At 46.3% G+C, this 21,895-nt stretch overlaps 1 protein-coding gene and 1 long non-coding RNA gene across 4 annotated transcripts in view; one reads left to right on the top strand and one right to left on the bottom strand.

Moving 5' to 3' along the window:
• LOC106748491 (peroxisomal leader peptide-processing protease) overlaps positions 1-21,495 on the top strand; it is a 73,394-nt gene extending 51,899 nt beyond the window's left edge. For all 3 annotated transcript variants that reach the window (XM_014627067.1, XM_014627065.1, XM_014627066.1), the window contains 6 exons: positions 15,979-16,696; positions 16,941-17,113; positions 17,208-17,317; positions 17,468-17,651; positions 19,123-19,407; positions 20,426-21,495. In XM_014627067.1, coding sequence (XP_014482553.1) covers positions 16,008-16,696; positions 16,941-17,113; positions 17,208-17,317; positions 17,468-17,651; positions 19,123-19,407; positions 20,426-20,514 — 1,530 coding nt within the window. In that variant the 5' untranslated portion in view covers positions 15,979-16,007 and the 3' untranslated portion in view covers positions 20,515-21,495. The remainder of the gene's footprint in view (positions 1-15,978; positions 16,697-16,940; positions 17,114-17,207; positions 17,318-17,467; positions 17,652-19,122; positions 19,408-20,425) is intronic.
• LOC106748496 lies at positions 17,070-19,209 on the bottom strand. Its single transcript, XR_001374763.1, has 3 exons — positions 18,904-19,209; positions 17,236-17,345; positions 17,070-17,160 (listed from the first exon to the last, which is right to left on the bottom strand). It is a non-coding gene; the product is annotated as an uncharacterized LOC106748496 (long non-coding RNA).
• Positions 21,496-21,895: the final 400 nt, after the last annotated feature.

Here is a 21,895-nt window from a genome sequence, read left to right as displayed (position 1 = left end):
TCTCATTCAATCCACGTAGTGCTGTTATTACGGGCACCCGTGTGTCGCAAAAATATATATGCGGCGGAACGGGAGTGCCTGAGTGTTTCGCGCGTTCTTAGGGATATAGATTTAGTTGTATAAATAAATTCAGATAAGATAAAATTAGAATTACTCAAGTTCAAAAGTCTATTCGTCTCGTAACTGTCCCACTGACAGTTTATATATTTATTTTGACAAATAAGTACGTATCTACGTTAAACATTCACGATTATATCGATTGTTGTTTCTTCTAAGAGAGAGTTTATTTCGAGTAAATATATAAATTTGCAACAAAATACTGTTTTTTTTTTTCTCAAAAAAACCAACCAAGTGTCGCCACATTTTTATGTATTTTTATGAATGACGTTCTAAGTGATAAATATTGCATAACTTCGAGTTTAGAATCGATTGAACAACGCTTTGACTTTGAATGTAATCGTTAATTTCTTAATTTAGAATATTGATTATAAACAAATTATCATTGCAAAATATAAGTGATCATATAAATGTATAATAATATCACTCTCTCTTTTAATAATTAATTAATTAATAATAGCAAATTAATCATTAATAATAAATTATCAGCTGTAAGTTTATGTGCTATTTTTAGAAAGATAGAACGACCAAATATACGCGGCAACGATATATTTATCGAGGACGTCTCGAAAACCGCAGGAAGATAACGCGATTTCAAGAACTGCGCCGCATTTTTGCGCGATTAGCTGCGCTCGTTTCAGGATTTCTGACACGTTTCACGAGAGACTACTTCTTCGGCTGAAACGCTCACACCGACGATAAATCATTCACGTGAACGTAAGTCGCGAGAATTGCTCGTCCGTATTTCCCCATTTCTGACGTCACAATGACGCAGACGTCGTCGACCCTTGAGGAACGTCGATTTACATAAGCCTACTTCGATCATCACGACTGGCGATTGGTGAGAACACTCGTCCGCGCGACAGATAGGTGACAGTGACGAAAGACGCAATTGCTCTCTGTTTGACTAATCGCACGATCATTTTTTGCAGAATGCAAAACACATTTAGGATAAAAAACGCCCCCGTAAGCCTCAATTTACGAAGTTTACGAGGCATCGATATTCTCGGTATCGAGNAGCACGTGTGTATGTGTGGGGGGGGGGGGGAGTCGCGTAATGACGACACGTGAGACGAAATGTGTCAATACGGTTCGCTCGCGGTACCGAAACAGAAGTTCTCCGAATTAGCGGCGCTTTTGGTTAAGCCCGCGTTTAGAAATAGCCGGTGGTGTTCGTGCTACGCGGCACGTAACATCGGCAAGTGATTTTTCCCGGAGCGCCGGCAGATTCCGGGTTAGTTTCTTCCGGGGACTGAAGTCCAGGTGTCGAGTGTGAACACGAGAGAGCTGAGAGTGAAACGGACGAAGTATTCCGCGAAATTTCGTTCCGATGCCGCAAACAAGTGGCTCCCGCGATTATCCCGCGACGAGGTAATTGGCGATTTCGGTCGAGATTATCATTACGGTGATAACGTGATGGCGAAAGATCAGTAAAATTCCAATTTTTCCGCAACTGCGGCTGCGAAAGTCCGACCGAAATCACTGTCTTCTTCTCGCCACTCCTGTCGTCGTCATTCCCGCTGTCGTCTCGCGACACATACATTGGTATCTCACAAAGAGGGTAAAAAGGAAGAAGAGGAGGAGGAGGAGGAGAAGAAGAGCGAGATTCCGCCGCACTGATCGTACACTTGCTCGCACGAGACAGCGAGACTTCTCGGCGCGCAATTCAGTCTGCGTGTTGCATGAATTCATCGCACGGAAAGCCTTTCCAATTCTCGGCATGTCTCTCTCTGTACACCGGCGGCGTGTGCCGCCGAGCGGCCGAGCTCGGCTACACGCTCAGCAAGCAGTTTAACCCTTTCGAGTCGGTTTTTTTTCTTATTTCGAAGTGATCCCAATTTTTAAGATGAAAACTATTGATTGCAATAGAAGTAAACAAATTACAATGCAATATATATATATATAGACTATATTCAGAAAGCGGAAAAAAGTTTTATAATCCGTCCTTCCTTTCGTTTTCCTTTCGTTTTTTGAATAAAATCGACCGTTCTCGCTTATATTAACGTGTGTATTTGCGTAATTGTGGCAAAAGGATTTTTAATTTTGAACAGCCAGCAACGAGTAAAACAGGATGACGTCAACATCCTGTTAACAGAAAGAGGCGTCAAAAGGCCGTTTCCGTCTCGCCGAATTATTCTTTCGTCGCGACGTACATTCTCTCCGTGAATGCCGAAATGTCAGGTGCCCACGTGGACAGACTGCTTCGTTCCGAGAGAGGCCCGATCGTTCTCTCGTTAGCTGGGCCTGCCGCGGAATTGCGCGTTAATTTTCGTCCGAGAGCGAAGGAAACGCGAGCGCGCATTCCTCTCGATGAAATTACCGCGGGTCGGCTATATATAGATCGACCGGCCGTTCCTCCACATATCTTATTATGGTAAATGAAAGTCCGCGTGGTGGTGGTTGCACCGGAACGACTATAGCTACCATATGGGAAAAGCTTTTAGAAACGCGCGCGCGCGCCTAGTCGTACACACGGTTCTCCATACGCGTTACGTACGTTACCTACCCGTCGTCCCGAGGCTGCTTCTCTCAATTCCCATTCACTTCAGCGAGGCGGACGCACACGCTCAAAAACGACGAATTCTCGAGGTGAGCGCGCGCAAGCCGAGTTGAAATTCCGCTCGCGTTCCTCTTGCGCGGTGTGATTGCGCGGCGTTGCGAGGACGTGATGAACGACGCTGCTGTAGAAATCGTCGGGAATCGCTGCGCGAAATCGTCGTATTTCGACGAAATATCGGAATGATCGGAAATATTGGCCGTGACGGAGAGAGAGAGAGAGAGGGAGCGTTATTTATTCAGTACTCTAGGACGCAAGTTCCCTCAATCGTTAACAAGATGATGCAGAATATGCAATATGTGGAAATAGAGTATATAATGTGTAATATGTAACATGAGGGACAATGTACAAATTATCATCAAGAGCGAAGTAATAATTAGCCAACAGCTAAGTTGACTGTGAGGAGTAGCGTATCATAACGTGAGACATGCTGAACGGAAAAGAGTAAAACTAAACTAAGCAAAACCTAAGCAAGCTAAAAAACTATAGCGTTGAAATTAAGTGAAAGTTAAGCTGAACTAAAATTATAATGGAACAAGTTTATAAATCGAGAAGCGAGATAAGGATTTGTGATAAGATCGGGGAAAAGGACAGATAAAATCCTGGATGGATTTCCTGTGACAGATTTCTAAATATATACGGCCTTTGATAACAAGTAGCTCTGTATAGTTCGGATTTGAAGGCTCCGATGAAATGTGTTCTCTCTCCAAACACCCGTAGGAACGCCGACGACGAATATATATTTAGATACACAGAGAAAACTCGGTTCTCATGGGATTCCGTCGTTTCGGAATCTCGTGTGTCGCTCGAACGGATAACGGGACGAATCCGGCGCTTCTTCGGGACGATGAACATTTAGACACGATGAAGGATACCTTCGGCATAAACGTGTGTTACTTATCGCGCGGTCCATAGAGAACCTCTGAGTGAGTCCTTTGCCGTGCTTGTGCGCGCTACGCTAATCTGACCACGAGAGAAATGACCATTCGCTAACAAGTGGCACAACGGTGGCTACTCCGCTACGGTGCGGTGATCAATACGAAACGCGCTTATGAGACGTGCAAATATCGCGAAGATCACGAGGAAAGCTTTAAAATGCTCACATTGGCCTGTATAGCCTCGGCAGCGGGTGGAGCCGGAGTTCTAGAGCCAGAACTAAATTCCGAGTGCGTATATAGCGGCTCGGTTTTCTGCGATGTTACCTATTACTAGCTGCGCGGTAGTAACCAATACGAAACGCGCGTGAATGAAACGTGCAAACATCGCTAGACTGCGAGAACAGCTCTAAACAGCGCAACTCGCATTAGCTGTAGCCCCGGTAAAAAAAAAAAAAAAAAACAAGTTGGAGCTCTAGAGCTATCCACATAGAAGATTTCTCGGGATCCACTTAGAATCCGGCCCGATTTTTCCGTAAATAATTATAAATATTTCAGTTGGGAAATATCTACGTGGGTTCTCGCATAGAATTCACGCCACTACCACGGGAGAGGAAACACGAATCGTCGACAACATTTATGGATCAACGGCGACGAGTCGCCGCATTCCCTCTTAGATTACGGTCTCCCGACCTCCGCGTATCGTCCACTTGCCCCCGGAGGAACGACCATTAGCCGGAATATCTCGTCGATGATGCACCTAGTGTGCCCGTCTCTCTATTTTCCCCGGCTTGTATCGCATCTCTCTCTATTATATTCGTGGCACGGTGACGATGACGAGAAATTCATTAAACCGATCTCGACGTCGGTTGGTTGGTCAACGACGACATCGTCGTCGTCTTTGCAGGCCGACATGGCGCGTTCGTTGCCGTCGTCGAGCCACAGAGAGACCGAAAGAAAAAAAGAAAAAAAAGAGAAAGAGAGAGATAGAGAGAAACCGTCGTCGCTGCCAGGCGCTGTACGCGCGCAGTTACGTGCGTGCGTGTACGCGAGCTCTCCTTTTAGTTGATTTCTACCGCGCCGCTGCCACGCTGTCTAGGCGACTAGCTACGTTCTACTCTCTTTCTCTCTCTCTCTCTCTCCCTCTCTTCCCCTCTAGTCGCCTCTATCTCCGCCTCCCTTTCGCTTCCTTCGATTTGTCTCCATCGCTTCGCTTCGTCTTCTTCACTCCTCTCTCTTTCTCTCCTCTGCGTTTTCCCATTACACGCTCTCCCCGTCCGCCGTACCTTTTTTCTATGCACACTTTTCTTTCCTTCCTCTCTCCTTCATCTCTCTGTCCCCCTTCTACCGTTTCCTTTTTTCCCTTTTCCACTTGCCTCCCCTCTTTTCAACGCTTTCCTTTCCAGCAGAGAAAAAAAGAGCCTCTCCCTTGCCATTCTTCGGTGATTTCGACGGAAGGAGAGGCTCTTAAATGCTCTTGAATAGCAGAATTTCATATCCTTGATTTATATCGGTTTATATCGGTGTGTAGATGTTACAGAAACGAAGATGTCACTATCCCGGTTTCGGCAATTCGTGAGAGAGATTATCGGACCCCGCTATTCCGGATCCCTTTGGATCTCAGAGCGTCTCGCGAGAAATTGCGAGATCGACGAGAGAACTCGGGGGAAATGTCAACGATCACGTCGAACATCCCGATGGTACTTTCTCTTTGTTCCTCTCTTCGGCTGCTCGACCAGCCACACCTCGAGCGGCTTCAGAGCGGCTCTTTTGTCCCCCTTGGTCCATTCTGGTGCTCTCCCGCTTCCGTCCCCTCCCCCCTTCTCTCTCTCTTTCTCTGTCCCTTTTTCGCGAGCGTCGCCATCGCTCGTTTTCCGCTCGTTAAGATGCCACGGCGGTGCGAGGACGATTTCTCGGTAAGATAAGCGAGGGTCCTCCCGCGTCCTCACCTCGCACCTGCGGACACCTCATTGTAAGACGAGCCCCTGTCCTGCGAACACACCGTAGATACGCTTTAACGCCCAGCGGAGAGAGACCAGCTGGCGACTCGCTCGATGACGAAGGCCTCCTCGCTCCCGTTCTCCAGTTCGTGCTCGCTGATGTAATACCGAAATCAAGGCCATCCGACTGTATCACGCGAGTGTCGACACCGAACGCGGGACCCTTTATGGGTCTGCCGTAATCTCTTCGCCGCGCCGAGGTATCCGGAAGAGCGTCGTGCCGCGTGATCCACCACGCGACATCACGGGAAGGATGGTCTTAGCTTTATTTTCAATCAGATCTTTCACGACCTTTACTTTCGTATACAAATATGTATTTTCTAAAACGATGTTATTTTTCCCATCGAAAATATGTCAATTTAAAATGGAGGACGCCTGTCATCCGCGTGTGACCACTCGTGCTGCATTCAAGAGTGCGTGACCACTCCGGGGGGATGTAACGGATGTGCGTCCACATCCGAGAGATCCCGATCGTCCGGACGGTTAATCGCGCTCTGCCGAAATGATCATTACGTTTAACTGCTCTCGCACGTGGAGATTGCAGCCGAGTAGACTCGTCTTCCGCGACTCGGATCGCCGAAACAGACGTTTACCACCACCGCGAGATACGCGACGGAGGAGGCGCGCGGGATCTCTCGGCTATTAATTAGCGGAGACGCATTGGAACCTCGCCGCCGATCGCCTCGCTTATCGCGCTCTCGAGATCGGGAGCGGCACAAGACGCGTGGCTTTTGATCTCGCTCGGCCACGTTATATCGACGATTGTGCGATTCCGGAACGAACGAGCGAGTCCGTTCGGCTGGACCGGCCGGTGAGAGCGGGACGAGGAAAAAAGGAAAATAAAAGCAGAGGAGGAACACACACACACACACACACTCTATATCTCGAACATGTCGCCAGCCGGCAGTGTGCTCCCCTCCTCCCCCCTCCACGATTCTCGGCCGAGCATATCCGCGGTACTTCGGAACAATAGCCCATTATCGTGGTCCACAATGCGATCTGCGCGCCCGCGCTTGTGTAAAACACCGTGGCGATTTACCGAAGGCTCTGCCATCCAACGGAGGCGTAACGACGAATCTCTTTTTTTTTCTCCCTCCCCCCCTCTCCTCCCTCTTTCTTCTGTCATTCTTTGTCTGTCTGTCTATCTGTCTCTCTTTCTCTCTTTATAGATTTGAGTGTGTGACATACGCGAAGCCAATTTCGTAGCCGTGCGTGCCGCATACGCCTCGCAACGTGTGCGCGCACACTCACATACTTTCCAGTTTAACACTAAGACTAGTGTTAAATGCCCAGCTAGTATCACACGTCAAGAGACCCACGAAGAGGTCCAAAGTCGCAACGCGTGCAATCATGTACACAGTTTTCTTACGATTCCAACTTTACATTTGTACGCGAACGCAACGTGGAAGATCGCAAATCGTACAAGTGAACAGAGTTAGAATGTCAGGTGTACACGCTGCCTAACGTACAAACATAAGGAGAGCGAGAAAGAGAGAGAGAGAGAGAGGCTCACGATAAAATCGAAATCTCGAAATTTTACGTCACATTAGGGGTACCCCATGAGTAACGTCGCTTTTCGATACTTGTAAAAAATTAAATTTGATTTAACATTTAGTACAGATTAATCCACGACATAATCCCCATCGTTATTGATAATAATTCTTCTTCTATCTCTCGAATGGTTTGCTTGGGATCAGCTTTCAATTTCAAGGTGGCGATGTTTATTCAATCTGAAAAAAACGGCATTACTTATGGGTATCCCTAATAATTTATCTTCCTTCATTGAAGCACCGATGCGAGCCACATCGCGGAATATCACCTTGCACACGCTTTCACGTCGGATCGAATATTCGTTAACTGCTGCTCGGACTTTCCAGCGGATATGTGCACCGGGCGGTTTCTCAGAGATCGGAGTCTCTCTCTCTCTCTCTCTCTCGGTCAGACGAATTTATATTTATTCGCGAACGCGTCTCGACGAGCACGTCGCACACGAGTTCCCTTTACCCGGTGCGTCCACCGACTATCGCAGTTATGAATTATGAAACTGTCGTCGACGATTGCGCGTTTTCCACGCTCTCGCGCACGTGCGACCGAAATCCGACGGGGGAGAAGGAAAGAGCGCGAGTGAGCCTCCTCGTATCGCGAAGGAAATACTCGCGAGACGTCGGCGGCGGCAACGACGACACGTGGCTATTTATAGATACTTTGCGCGAGGTAAGTATATTTGTCCTTGCGTATCAAGGCTCCAGAATTGCTCCTTTTTTCACGAGCGAGCTGCGCTTTGCACTCGTTTGTGCACTCTCTTCTCTCTCGCTCTCTCTTCTTCGGCGGCTTCCTCGAGTCTGCAGCAAGCCGGCTGTTACTACTGGCTACCCTTGCGACGCCTAAAACGATCCTCGCGACTTGCTGTGATTTTTGCGACTGGCGATTTCTGGCTCACGACCGCTTCCTCGATCTCTCCTCCGTCGAAGACGAGGTTTCTCACTTGGAAGGAATAAATCTATTCGTTAATCGTATGCGCAATGAATTATGATTATTATGATCTCCGTTAACATTTAAATTGCCACATGTCGCTCATATAATAATTAGTATTTTAAATTGAAAACTTAACAATTACATTCATCAAAGTATTGTTCAATCGTTTCCAGATTCATTTACTTAAAGGTCCTGTGATATACCTCCTTATCTCCTATTAATATAAAAAAATTAACATTATATACTTGTTATAAAATGATCAAAGTTACACATATTCTTCGTGACATTTCGGCGAGCGATCCGTGCAATTATGCTTATTATTATATGAATTTCTCAAGAGTACGATACATTAAATAACACATGAGATGTGGAATACGTATGGAAGGATATAAGTACTGCCATTATTCCTTTCTTGGACGCATGGTTTATTTTGTACTCTGACTATGTATACGTTGCGTGCGGTTCGCCACTTTGGGCCCCATGGGTTCGAAACTAAGCGGGCAGTCTAAGCGTTAACGGACGAAACGCAAGCCTCGTCGCTATACACACGCACGCAGCAGGGAGTATTTCACAGTAGTAACAATAAACAATTATTGAGAGTCGCGAATCGTTGGGCGTCGAAAGCGAAGTACATTGTACACGTATCGATATTTCGATTGAAGTCGGCGTGTGGGTTAATAACGATATCACAACCGATATAGCGAGTTAGACCGTAGACGGGGAAGCAAGTAACGCGAGGAGAGCCGGGGAGAAAGAATGTTGCAAGTTTCTTTCCTTTCTCCAACGATAAATGCAACTTCTTTCCGCGGCTTTATCCTTCCGCTGTGCCACGCGTGCGCTCACCGTCGCCGGAAATCATTAGAATCAATCGAGACCGGCCGAATCGGCGGGGGATTGAGACGAATCGGCCAGGAGAGCTGTTGTCGGGAGGGAAAAAGAAGCGGACGAGAAGTGAGCGAGAGCCGATCTTTCGAGGCTCGACTCGCTCGGGGAATTTCCAACGTGTCGACTTCCGTCGATTCTCTCGTAATTCGCCCATTTTCCCGAGGAGTCCGTTCGTCGTCCGTTCGCTGGAAAGCAGCGAGCGAACGAACCGCCGGTCCCTTCTCCGTCCGAGAGCTCTCCATGGAGCGGCAGATCGTGTTCCGGCCCGAGGCACGATAACGAGCTGCACGGTGCACCGTACGTTCCGAGGTGCCAAGCGGTCTACCGGTGCAAGACTCGAGCAAAAACTAGTCCAGCTTACTAGTCGTCCCGGACACGCCCCAGCGGCTTCTCCGCTTCTGCGCGCTTTCTTCCTTTTGCCGACGCCGGCGATTTCCCATCCCGAACGAGAGAGCCGCGTGATTTTTCGTTCGGCCACGAAAGGAAGCCAATCCCCGGCGATGGGAAGAAAACGACGCGGCCCCGCGACCATCGTCGACGAGTTAGCGCGAGCGAGCGAGCGAACGACGACGACGACGACGATGACCTGCGGTGTTTTCTGGACGGACGCGGCCCGGGACGTGGCCTTGAGGCCGAACCAAGCGGCGACCTTGGCACGTCGCGTATATACGTGTTTCCTTTATGGTAGGAATGAGATACGTCGCCATCGATAATGCCCACATTAGAGGCCGATCCGCGCGCGATACGCTTCCCCGGAGGGTTCGTCGAGCGCGATATCCCTCCCCCCCGCTTCCCCTGAAGGTGATGCGTTTCAACGTCCAGCAATTTCGCGACGACGACTTCATATCTTCGCTGCGTTGCGTCACCACTGCTGCTTTTTTTTTCGAGATTCGACACACGAGCTATCCACCGTCTCGAGCGGAAGCTTCACGCTTTTCGGTGAAACGGGGGGACGTCCGAGGCCGTCGCGAGAAAAGGAAAAACGGCTCGAACGTGCACCGCCACCGGCAGCGATCCGGCCATCCGGCGGTCGATCCGAGTGCGGCGGGCACTTATTAATTATCGCATAAATTGCGACGCGGGACGAGAGAGAAGCTGGATCGCGCGCGATCCGGCGAGCCACCAGCCGCGGCCTTTGCAGCGGCCGGCGATCTCACAATTTCCACGGCGCGGTGTTTGCGAAATCCGATTACCGGCGATGTTTCAGTAATTGAACGCGCCGCGAGCGGCCTAGGCAGCGCGACTTAAATGGTACGGAAGACCATCGTTATTCGATCTAAGTCACGAGCAGAAAATTAGATAGCGGCACGCCGCTCGCAGTAGAACCGGTCAGTTATCGAACAGGCGCGGCGACGTGGCCGCCGCCGCGTGCTTTTTGCTCGCGCGCCAGCGCTCGCGCTTAAATATACAAAAGGATTACTCGGCATAATGGGAGCGAGCAACGAGGAGGGAAAATCGCGGTGGGTGGTGACGCGGGCCGCTCTTCGTCCGCGGATGTCCCGAGCGAATCGTGCAATTTACTTCGCCGGTATCGTATATTGGGTGGCTCGTAAAACACGGCCAACGCGCGTCGCTCGACAGAGAGAGAGAGAGAGAGCGATGCATGTTCCGATCGTCATACCAATCGACGTCATCGGAAATTACACGATTTCTAGCCTTGCACGTACAGGGAAAAAGTACCAAAACCGACATGCCATTTTGTTTCTCCCGTTGAGGTTGTGGAATTAAAATGCATGTGCATGGACACAAAGCGGCAATATTTCCCTACTAAAATATGTTGTAGTTTTCTTTTTGAGAATAATCACATATTGTCTCGCAAGTAACCGCTTTTTAAGAAATTGGAGAAACGACGCTTCAGGAAAGTAGACCCCAAAATACCGACATATCCATGATGGCTACGAGGAAATTGTAAAAAAAAAATAGAAACACTAAGATTTATATTATTAAACTCATTTTTCGGCGCATCTGCCGTAATCTCGACGCTTTTCTCGGGAAACCTTCGCAAGGTCATTTTCCCCGCTCGTCCCTGAATCTCCCATCGATTCTATTTGTTTCCTTCTACGGTCTCGATAATGCCCGTTTTGATTTCACTACAGCAACATCTTCCACGGGAGACCGGTAACGAAATTAGCGCGCGCACGTTAATTGGGAGTTTATCTAGCGCTTCGCTGTATTATAAACGAGCGGTCAGACCGGCGCGCGATCGTTTTTGAGACCTTCGAGGAGAAAGGGATGCGAAACAAAACGATCGACGCGTGCGTCCGTTAGACTGTCCAGTTCGTTATCGTAATATTTCGTCCTACTCCGCGGATAACGCCCGAAGGACCACTCAACGCGAATTATCGCGAGGAAAGAAACGTGAGCGTGCGCGATTACCTCGTAAATCGCGTGTCTCGTTTTCGCTCTTCCAATCGCAGACATTGAATCTGCATTATTAGCTATCCGAATGTCATAATTATACCAAATAATATAATATAATAGGCACGTTATCAGAATCAGCTATGGTGATTAACTCACAATCTAGAAGTCTCGGAATCCATACTTTGACATACCTGATAATACATGATGTGTTGCTGCCCGCGTCTCGGCATCCTGGTTCCTCCGTCCTAGCTGCCCGATCCAGCATCCTGCGCTCCTAACTGCTTCGTCGCGGTATTCCAGATACTTCTCCGTGACACTGTCACTCGCGTGAAGATATAATTTGATCGAAGTGCTAAATTAATGCGATTAGCCGGCGAAAACGCGATTAAATATTGCGGGGTCCAACTGGAATGAAGATTATTAACGCGTCGATTAACACATAAACGTCACGACGTGCGTCTCGCTCGTCGGCTTGAATTGTAATGACTCGGTCACGGAAAAATACGCGACACGCGAAATTTCCAAAACATTCGGCGCGGTTTGACGGTCAACGTCCGTTAGTCAATAACGCGCATAATCGTTGAGCGAGAGATCAAAACAATCAACACTATCAAAACATTCCGGATCCTCGAGGTTGTCTGGGTTATCAGGACAGTCGCACGTATCGGAGATACCCCGAGTCGGAATTCAGAATATATTTTAAGTGCGCGTGTTGTAATTTTTTTATAACAAAAGCTAACAAGGCTCTGTAGATATTTAATAAAAACACAATAGAAAGGATCATTAAGAGCAAATCTACGGCTATTATATAGTACAGCAATAAATTAGAAATATATATTAGAGTAATATCAATCATTTAAAAATATATTTACAATTTTTAATCTCCAAATGTTTCGATTCTTATTTGGACCATCTTCGGTGGGACGCAGACAATTAAACATCTTAATTTGGTTCTTATAATGGCCCTTTTGATGAATAATCAATTTTTATTCGTTATTTCATTATTTGATTTGATTTTTTTTTTTTAGTTTCTTGAAAACTCCGACTCGTGCAACAAACATTGCTTAGTCGTCGTACGCGAGGCCGGTGCAAGTTCACGTATGCTTGCGTGTGCACATCTCGTATATACGAGCGGTTAATACGCGACGCGGCAGAAGAAGAAGAAGAAACACGGGAGGGCCGGGTAGTCGGCAATCTTCATTGAAGATCGCCCGGCAAGCTGGCAAGCGGTCGCACGGCCATCATTGTCGGGAGAGAGAGAGAGGAAGCAAGAAGAAGAGAAGACAGAAGTCGATCGGGAGGAAACGCGCGGATTCGAAGGGGAGGAGAGACCGTGAATCCCGGAGAGCGTGCGAGAATCCGCTTAACGTGCAAATATTTGCGCGCAACGCCGTTTTAGCAATTCCCGATTGATATGAGTTACCGTTCAGATTTACTTGCAATTATTATAATCACATAAACTATCCAGATAATATTAAGACATCTTTCAGATAGTATTCGTGAATTTCAAATTCAGCGCAACAACCGAACTGGTCATCGAATATATATACAGATTAATAATAATAATAAATATGCAAATTAATCGTGGTGTTAAAATTTGACGATCGGGCGCAATAAAGATCATATTTGTAATAGCCTTTTAAAGGCTAAAAGTGAAGTCTATGTTTGAAGAGTTCGGCCCGTCAGGCGTTACCTTGAGAGATTTTCGTCTCTGTTTTGTTACCTGAATAACCTTAGGATAGCTATTACCATTTGGGTCGGGATAGGCAAAAACACGTGGTCGGGCCGCCGGACAATTTAGCTCTAGAATAACACGTGACGTAGTCACACAACCTACACACACATATACGCGTGCGTGTACATATTCACGCTCGTTTAACCTCCATAGGATCGTTTCGCCGCCATCTGAAGGCTCTAATGATCGGCATATTTCTTATACTACGGCCGAATATATTCCATAGAGGCATTATGTATCATCACATCTCGTCGTGGACTTTTCAAACGTTCCCGTCGAGCGGAGCTTGCGTTTATTCTAGACTCCCGTGTGCCCCATCCGCCCCCTTCGGGGGGGATAATTTTTTTCTCATTTTTGTGACACGTGCCGTCAAACCAGTTCGCTACTACGTAGTAGCGTCCACTGTTCCAGGAAAATCAGACCTTCTAATACGTCACACGCCGCTGCAAAAGCGTGACGTATTGCGCTCTCTCTTCCTCTCTCTCGTCCTTCGTGGACGCCGTTTTCGCGTATTCAGCTTCTTTTTTTTTTTTTTTATATCATTGGGCACATGTCGCGGCCCCTGCTGAGTCACGACTATTTTTAGCGCTTTTTTTTTTTTTTATTATCCTGTGAGAACTCTCCTGAAGCACGGTGCTCCACTTTGCTCGGCGTAAGCGGCGAACGCTGTGAGATTTCTGGGTAACATGTGGAACGTTTCTTCTTCGAGATCCAACAATTCTGAAACGTCCCCGAGGCGCATAAAGCGGCGATTATTTGCGAAAATAGCGCAGGAAAATTGAAACGGCGGTAACTTTGGCTGGTCACGACATAAACGCTGAAAACACACGTGACTTTGTTGAATCCGCGTAAACATCCGAGAAAAGCAGTTGTTTCGTTTGCAGAAGGGAAATATCTTGTTTGTACGATCAATGTCAAATTCCCCTCGTTGCCGCGCATTATCACAACGATCCTTTTTATAGTTTATGAAACATCGCGGCGTGCGGAAGTAGTTCACATCCGACTTGCAAAGACCGACGTCTGCTTCGTACAAACGAAGCGTGCCCCAAGTTTTCCGTGTAATTTTGATAACGAATCGTTTCTCACTCACTCGATCGAGAGGCCGATCTAATTTGTTTCCCGCGATCGCATTTCGTCAGATGGACGAATAATATATCAATATGCACGTGATAATCGACGATAACGGGACGAACGAGAGAAACAGTCTTGGTACTGAGAGGGAAGATATTTAACAAATAAAATATATTTATTCGGTGGGTATTAATAATGCATACATATGTAACTTGAATCTATATAATAATAATAAATAATATTATATTATTGTAGAATCCACAGGATAGGATAAATACTTTTTATTGTTTAGATATTTTTCTCTCAGTGTAATAACGGGGGACGTAAGGTAAAAGAATAAATATATGAATATTTCAATATAAAATGTATATACACGTATCTTTAAGTGCGAATATTTCAACATAAAGAGAGAGAGAGAGAGAGAGAGTGTGTGTATGCATGTGTGTTTGTATTCTACGTTGACATTTTAAATATTCGTATTTAAAGAGTTATGTACACATCTAGGCGTCGATACTTTTACTTTAATCGCGACGAAGAGAAGCTAAACCGTCGGAATCTATACAAGTGACTTCTTCTTGTGGGACGATATTCCTCTTGGAACAAACGATATTCCGAAGCTCCGTCATTCGGAGGCGAACAGGAGGCCAAGTCCCGTCGGAGCCCGCCGCTTTTTTTTCAGCCGCTTATGTTATCGTTCAGGTATGCGGCCGTAATCACATTGTGTTTACAGGGGGATACTCTAGCTCTCGGGGGACGGCCGAGGACGGATGGGACAGACGGACGAACGCAAGTCATTCCTAGCTTCCTCCGCTCTTCCATTCCTAATCTCGTTCTCTTTGCTTAAGCGCGCTTGCGGTGACTCACGATTACGCGACGGTGTCTGCTGCCGCACGTCTCTCTGTATCTGTGTGTGTGTGTGTTTTTTCATTCTTTTCTTCCTTTCCCCTACCTCCTTCTATCCTTTTCCCTCCTCCGCCGAGTGGGGCCCTTTTTATCGCGCGAACGCCGCGATTTCACGGTGCCGCGCTCGCGACAATTAACCCTTTCACCGTTGAATTGCGCGACGAATGAGGCAGCTGCGCTCCGCGCGCGCGAGAGAGAGGGGAAAGAGTGGCCCGATGTTTGATCGCTCAATATTTACCGCGTTGCGAAACGTGCTCTGTTGCTTTAGGTGTAACAGGTGCGACACTGCGCGCGCCGTGACGTCGTGCGCGACGGGGGCAGATCGGGAGTCTGCCTTATTACACGTCATCGTCGGCGCGTCAACAATCTTAACGACGTAATTCCCTACAAATCGAAAGACGATGTTCCCGTGAGATTTCCGTCATCGGCAGAATTTTACACGCGATTTATACGCAGGTGATTACAGGGCAGTAACGGTATCACGGCAGCGAGCACATTTGGAACGAATGAAAAGCCGACTTTCCTTTACGACTTGATGTTATCTTATTCTTTTGCAATTGCCTATAAATATAATTCTTCGACGGAATAAACAGCAAAGTAGGATTCAGATTTCAGTCGCGCGTAGATTTATATTTGAAGACGAAGGTAAAGCTTCTATTGATCTCTCCGCTCCCTTAACACTTTGGCAATCATTCATATCTTCCAGCCAAATAATATATTCTCTTGCTTGTATGTGAGAATACGAGTCTCGAATCGACACCAACTTCTTCCCGCGTGGATTCACGTTACAAGGAATACAATGTTCCTCCTATCTTTAGACCTCGAGCCAAGTGAGCTGTCAAAATCTGCGGGCGAATATTTATCCTCGACAAGCGCGTCAAGGTGTTCAGGGACTCCTTCAAGGGACGCGTTATCGCAGTTATTATATTTATCTTCCTTCCTTTCTTTTCAGGGCGCAAAAGGCGACTCGATAATCGAAGCAACTCTTTTCATCCACAGAACGTCCTCAGCATCATTGAGAGGGAAAGATGTGCGCATCCTCGTTTCACCCGGACGTATGGACGGCGGGCAGCGCGCTCCTGTTACACAGGTCATCGCCGGAAGGAAAAGCGTCGAGATTGTCGAAGAGCTCCGCCATCTCGATCTCCCGGGATTGGGTATTGACGCACGGCACCGTGCTGGACCCGATCGTCAACACGTCCGATGCGATATCCAAGTTCATCTCGAGCATCACGCCGGGACAACTGACGGAGGCGCCTGTGGAGGTCGCGAAGCAGCTGGAATTTTCGGTGCTGCGCGAGCTGAACGCGACCATCGAGCAACACATCGGCAGAGTCGCGTACGCCTGGATATGTCCGCTCCTCATGGAGACCTTCGACAGGTTCTTCAGCACGTGGAAGTTCTACGAACGCGACATGTGCAGGTCACCTCTGCAGCGAGTGCTCTTCTTGCTGGTTCGCGTCGATTCGGACCGCCCGCAGAAAAATCCATCAACGGCCGAACAAGCTCTCCGCTACCTGCATACCCAATCGTCCTCGCGGAGTTTCGCCCGCGGTGCGCCCGTGGAAATTGTCTCGTCGCCGTTCGGGAATCTCTGGCTCATCAACTCGATGGCGCAGGGTATCGTCAGCAACCTCATCGGCGGCGTAGTCATAACGGACGCGTACGTATTCCCGAAGAGCGAGGGCGGCCCTGTCTACGTTGTCTCGCCGAACAGGTAATTGTAATTAACAGCAAGTTCGATTTTTGTATAAGATTATATATTCTTGGTCATACGGTCAGAGTGTCGCTAAGTTTGCCGTGTACTTGTAGTTTAAGAGTCAATGTGAACAGAAACAGTTCTCCGCTGTTTCATCGGACGGGGAATCTCACGGTTCTTGATAGAATCAATCGTTTATTACGCGGTTTCCTGCGTTCTTTAACGTCTTCGCGTTGTTATTATTATCGTGTTATTACACAAGCGGAAACCGAACTCTCGTTGGGATGGTGATCGTGACGATGACCTGGTGCCAAAATGAATGGGTGCACTACACCTTCGCCGCCAATCTCGCGCTGTGTTTGTCCGTGGTTCTGCAGCAAAAACATCGTCCTCTGCCTTCGATCAAGTCCACCATACGTCACGATAAGCCAAGTGGTTCGTAAAACGTTGTCTTACGTTCCTTCCCGTAAAATTTTCGTCCTCTTAAAAATCAGCCTGTTTATTTATTTTTTTAACGAAAAAAAAAAAGCGCTAGACAGAGGCGTCGTGATGGTTACCTGCGGGATCAATAAAGGCACTGGCGTTCTCGTTGATAAAGACACCGGAACATTCCTGACGTGTTCACACGTCATCGAAGAGGTAAGGCTGAATCAAACTTTTCGGAGGGCTGGGAAAGAAAGAGAGAAAAAAAATTAGAAAGACAAAGACAATAATACAGCGATGAAACGGTCTCTGAGATGAGTAACGAAGTTACGAGAATTACTCGAAGCGAATTCTGATGTGCGACAGGCGCCGGAAATGGAGATATCGATCGTTATATTTAGAGGGGGGAGGTATTCACGCGTGCCGGCAAAGTTATTGTTCAGTAACACGGAAATGTTGCCTTACGACGTCGCTGTATTGAGGGTGGAACCGAGCATGTTGGACCCATCGTTGGAACCCGTGCAGTTTTCCGATGCTCCGATCGTGCAAGGTAATGCTCAGGATTGGGTAAGTTAATTTTTATTTTCAATTAAGTTAAAAGTTAATAGTAAAATTAACTTGGTTGAATGAAAATTAAATTTACTTATTAACCCGTAAGAGTAGACACGTGGTCTTTTTTGACGCAAGTGCTTGCATGGGGGTCAATTTGACCCATATTTTACTTTATGTATATTTTAAATGTGAACAAAATTTTTCACTTTAATTTATAAACAGACGGAACGTTTCGGTTTACCACGGATTCTCGTTTACTTGTTCATTTTTATGCTTACTTACTGAATTTACTGTTCCGCGTGATTTACAGTTATTCATTATCCGTGACTCTTGTGACGTATCAAAAAATTAGTATTGTGACGATCACGGTGTCTATCCTTTTTAAGGCCGAATGTCTCTCAAAGAAGCGCCCGGTAAGCGAAATCTCTGACAACTTGTGTGACTTCACGCGAAAATTCGAAACGCATGTCGGCGAGTAATAAACTCGCGTCTTGGAATTGTTATCGCCCGGGAATTGCGGACAGTCTATTGAAGCTCATTTCCGTAGCTTCCTCGTAATGAGAAAAATATTAGCGACATGTCGACCGACGGCGGTGTGTCGGGCGGTTCGTTGGCGCCTGCCGTGCGGGACATTGACCTCTTTCCATTGGGGCAGAAATAACTTATAATTGCGAGAAATTGGGTCAATTGATCGTCGGTAGGGGTGAAATTGATATTTGGTCTGTCCTTCTTCTAACTTAGAAACGCACGAGTGATCGTCCATTTGCGCGATCGCAATAGAAACCTATTATCGCCCGTGTTCTATAAGAGTCCCGCTCTTATATTGACCATGTCGTGCGTGCGAAACTTTTCAAAACTATATCTGCGTCACGGCACAAAGATGACGAGTCACAAGAAGATGCCGTACTCGAAAACTTTGCCGATGGAATAAAAACTTTCACTTTGTTTACTTCATCTTCTTTTAAGTAATAGTTACCTTCAGCAAAGTATATTTTCTTCATAATATGGCCTCAAAATATATACCCATCACAAATTTTGAGAAAGCTTATCGCCATACACTCAAAGGAAGACCTTATTTTCTCTTCAAGAATGTTATACTTTGTAAAAAAAAGGTCAAATTCGGTTAATTTAACTAAAATAAGCGCATACAAAACGAAGTTTGTTTTAATTTAATACTCTCGCTTGAAATATTAAACTTACTAGGATTCAGGATATATTTGAAATCATTTGAATACTTATGACGAACTTACGATATATACGGTTACATATATGCGGTGCCTTTTTCTCAATTTTCATCAAGTTTCCCCATTGTCGACTGATTAACGTCGTGACAATCGCAAAATTTCCCCGGATCCGCAGTCCAGCCTCGACCGGGCTCCTTCCCTCATGATTCCCCAACGACGATACCTTCCGCACACTCGCTCGCTGGCGTTCTCCACCCCGGTGAAGTACGTGGCGTTTGTCCGCAGGCGAGCCGGTGGTCGCCGTGGGATTCGCGCTCTTGCTGTCGACCCGGCCGACCGTGAGTTGCGGCATCGTGTCCAAATCGTTGGACTGCATGCTCATGACGACCTGTTGCATCCAGAGCGGCTTCAGCGGCGGGCCGATAATCAGCCGGAAGACCGGCAGAATGCTGGGAATGATCGCCTCCAATGTAGAGTCCATGGACAGTAGCGTGCACTACCAGCGGATGAGCCTGTCGGTACCGGTCGCTGTGCTGAGCAAGCCCCTGCGGCAATACTTGCTCACTGACAGTCAGTAAACAAATCTAAATTGACCCTGACGACACCTAACGACTGTACAATTTGGCCGCGGCGACTGTAAGCAGACCCGGAGTTTCTTTCGCGCCGTCCCGACAGCGGGAGGAAAGGCGCGGTCTTTTTTCGGCACAAAAGTCAGCCGACGGTCTGTGATATTCAACCGCCCGGGAAAGAAAAAGATCATAAACGAAATTTGCCCATATATGACTTATGTAATCATACATCTCCACGACGAAAAAATATTGTTGTTTACTTAAATTATATGCAAATACAATCGAAGCAAATGCTTCCGGGTATTGGATTTACTGTTCCGCGTGATTTACAGTTATTCATTATCCGTGACTCTTGTGACGTATCAAAAAATTAGTATTGTGACGATCACGGTGTCTATCCTTTTTAAGGCCGAATGTCTCTCAAAGAAGCGCCCGGTAAGCGAAATCTCTGACAACTTGTGTGACTTCACGCGAAAATTCGAAACGCATGTCGGCGAGTAATAAACTCGCGTCTTGGAATTGTTATCGCCCGGGAATTGCCCGGGAATATATATACTTGTGCTTCTGATAGCACATGACATCAACATTTAAATGACATAAATCATTTTTTTCGTACGGATATATGATCATATGTAACCACATATATGGGCAAAATTCATATATGATTTTATATAATTATATATAATCATGTATAATCATTTTTCCCCGGGCGATTTCAACGACCCTTCTTTTAATTTATTCGTTATAAACAACTCGTCACGTACAACGTAGACTTGCAAGTTTTTTTTTTTTCTAAGATAATGTTGGAATTAAAAATGAGGCGAATATCGGTAATACAGCTGTGGAAAATATGGAAATACTCGACGATATCGAATAAATTTAAAACTGAAATAAATACATACGGGTTTTCGCCTATTTGCCTTTCGTCTTTCATTCGATTGTGTATCTCGAGGGTCCCTATATATATATCACATCCGTTTTGAAATCAAGTGCACAGTTCGCTCTTACTTCCCTTTCAGATGTGGACGTGCTGCGGTCTCTCGTAAGCGACGACCCGATAGTGAAGAAAACCTGGGCCCTGGAGTTTCGTCTGCCGTCCAAACTGTGAAGGAAAAACGCGTTCGATAAGATAAAATGAGCTTCCTGGGAAAAGGTTTGAATTTATATTTGAATTTTGTCGCTATATGTTTGTGCCTGTGTATAATCATATATAATTATATATGTCCAAATCTGAAAAATGCTGTTACACTTGAATGATACTATGAATATAATTGAGGTAAATACTTATACTCGTGGCTGCCCACGGTGTAAACATTTAATTGAGTCAAATTATCTTTTCCGTTCTTCGCTCAATAATATTCTTACTTAATAGTATTTTTACTTCGTGTGGATATATATAATTGTATATAATTATGTATATAGCTACATATAGAGACAAAATTCATGTATAAATCACATATAATTATATATAATTTTATATTATCTTGTATAAACATTTTTGTCGGGTTTTTAATCAACGACGGATTCTTTTCTCTTCGCGGATCCGCCTTTCGCCGTACGCGCGTTGTGGCGCGTATTTGCGATCCGATTTGTGCGCGTGAGTTATTATATATGGATATTTATATATGTACATATTGCGGAATATTGAGAGCCGAGTATGAGTCACGCTAGACCGGCCGATCCCGATATGCTCGACACGCCGCGCTGGCGAGCACAATCTCGCCGTCGAATCTCGTTGAATAATGCGCGCCATTGACCGAGTTCGATGTGCAGAGAGAAAGTTTTTCATGACGTCAAGTGTGTGTGTGTGTGTGTACCGATCACGAAGCGGCTCGAGTCAACGATCCCGTCCTGGGAACGACGAGGATTTCGCGATGACGGATTATGGCGATGATCCGTCCACGATTGCGTCGCGGATACCGACGTCTTCGAGTTACCCTTCCAATCGTCGTTCATGTTACCTTTTGTTACAAACGCCACACTTGTTTTACTCGTTTTTTTTAACAAGATATGACTTCTACGATATTTTTAGACGTACGAAGACACGCGGTGATGTTGTACTGTTTGTAATAAACTATTGCTCGCTGTATATGTTTGTGACACGTGAATTCTCTCAGCTGCCCGAAGTAGCGCAGACCTCGTCGTGCGCGGATATACACACCTCGCCATCTAGCGAGCGCTCGGGCAACTAAAATCCCCGTGTCTTCCATTCACCCTCGCTTTTCTCAGAGCTCAGATACGATGAAAGGAATAAGGGACGAGGAATTAAATATAAATATAACGAATTGAAGGTAAAATATTAAGAATAAGTTGTAGTTTAAAACACGATAAAAGAAACGGAGAATAAGATTTAGGAATGTTTTAAAACGAGATCACCACTTTTACTATCTTCTGAATCTGACATCGTTAACACTTTCATCACGATTACCAATTGATTCAAACTGACCTTTATTTGCATAATGATGATCAGCAGAGTTTGAAGGTTAATT

Source organism: Dinoponera quadriceps, unplaced genomic scaffold (genome assembly GCF_001313825.1).
Source record: "Dinoponera quadriceps isolate SergipeBrazil2010 unplaced genomic scaffold, ASM131382v1 scaffold2915, whole genome shotgun sequence".
NCBI classification, from domain to species: domain Eukaryota; kingdom Metazoa; phylum Arthropoda; class Insecta; order Hymenoptera; family Formicidae; genus Dinoponera; species Dinoponera quadriceps.
The sequence above is the reverse complement of the archived record's forward strand: the minus strand, read 5'-3'. Positions and strand labels throughout refer to the sequence as shown.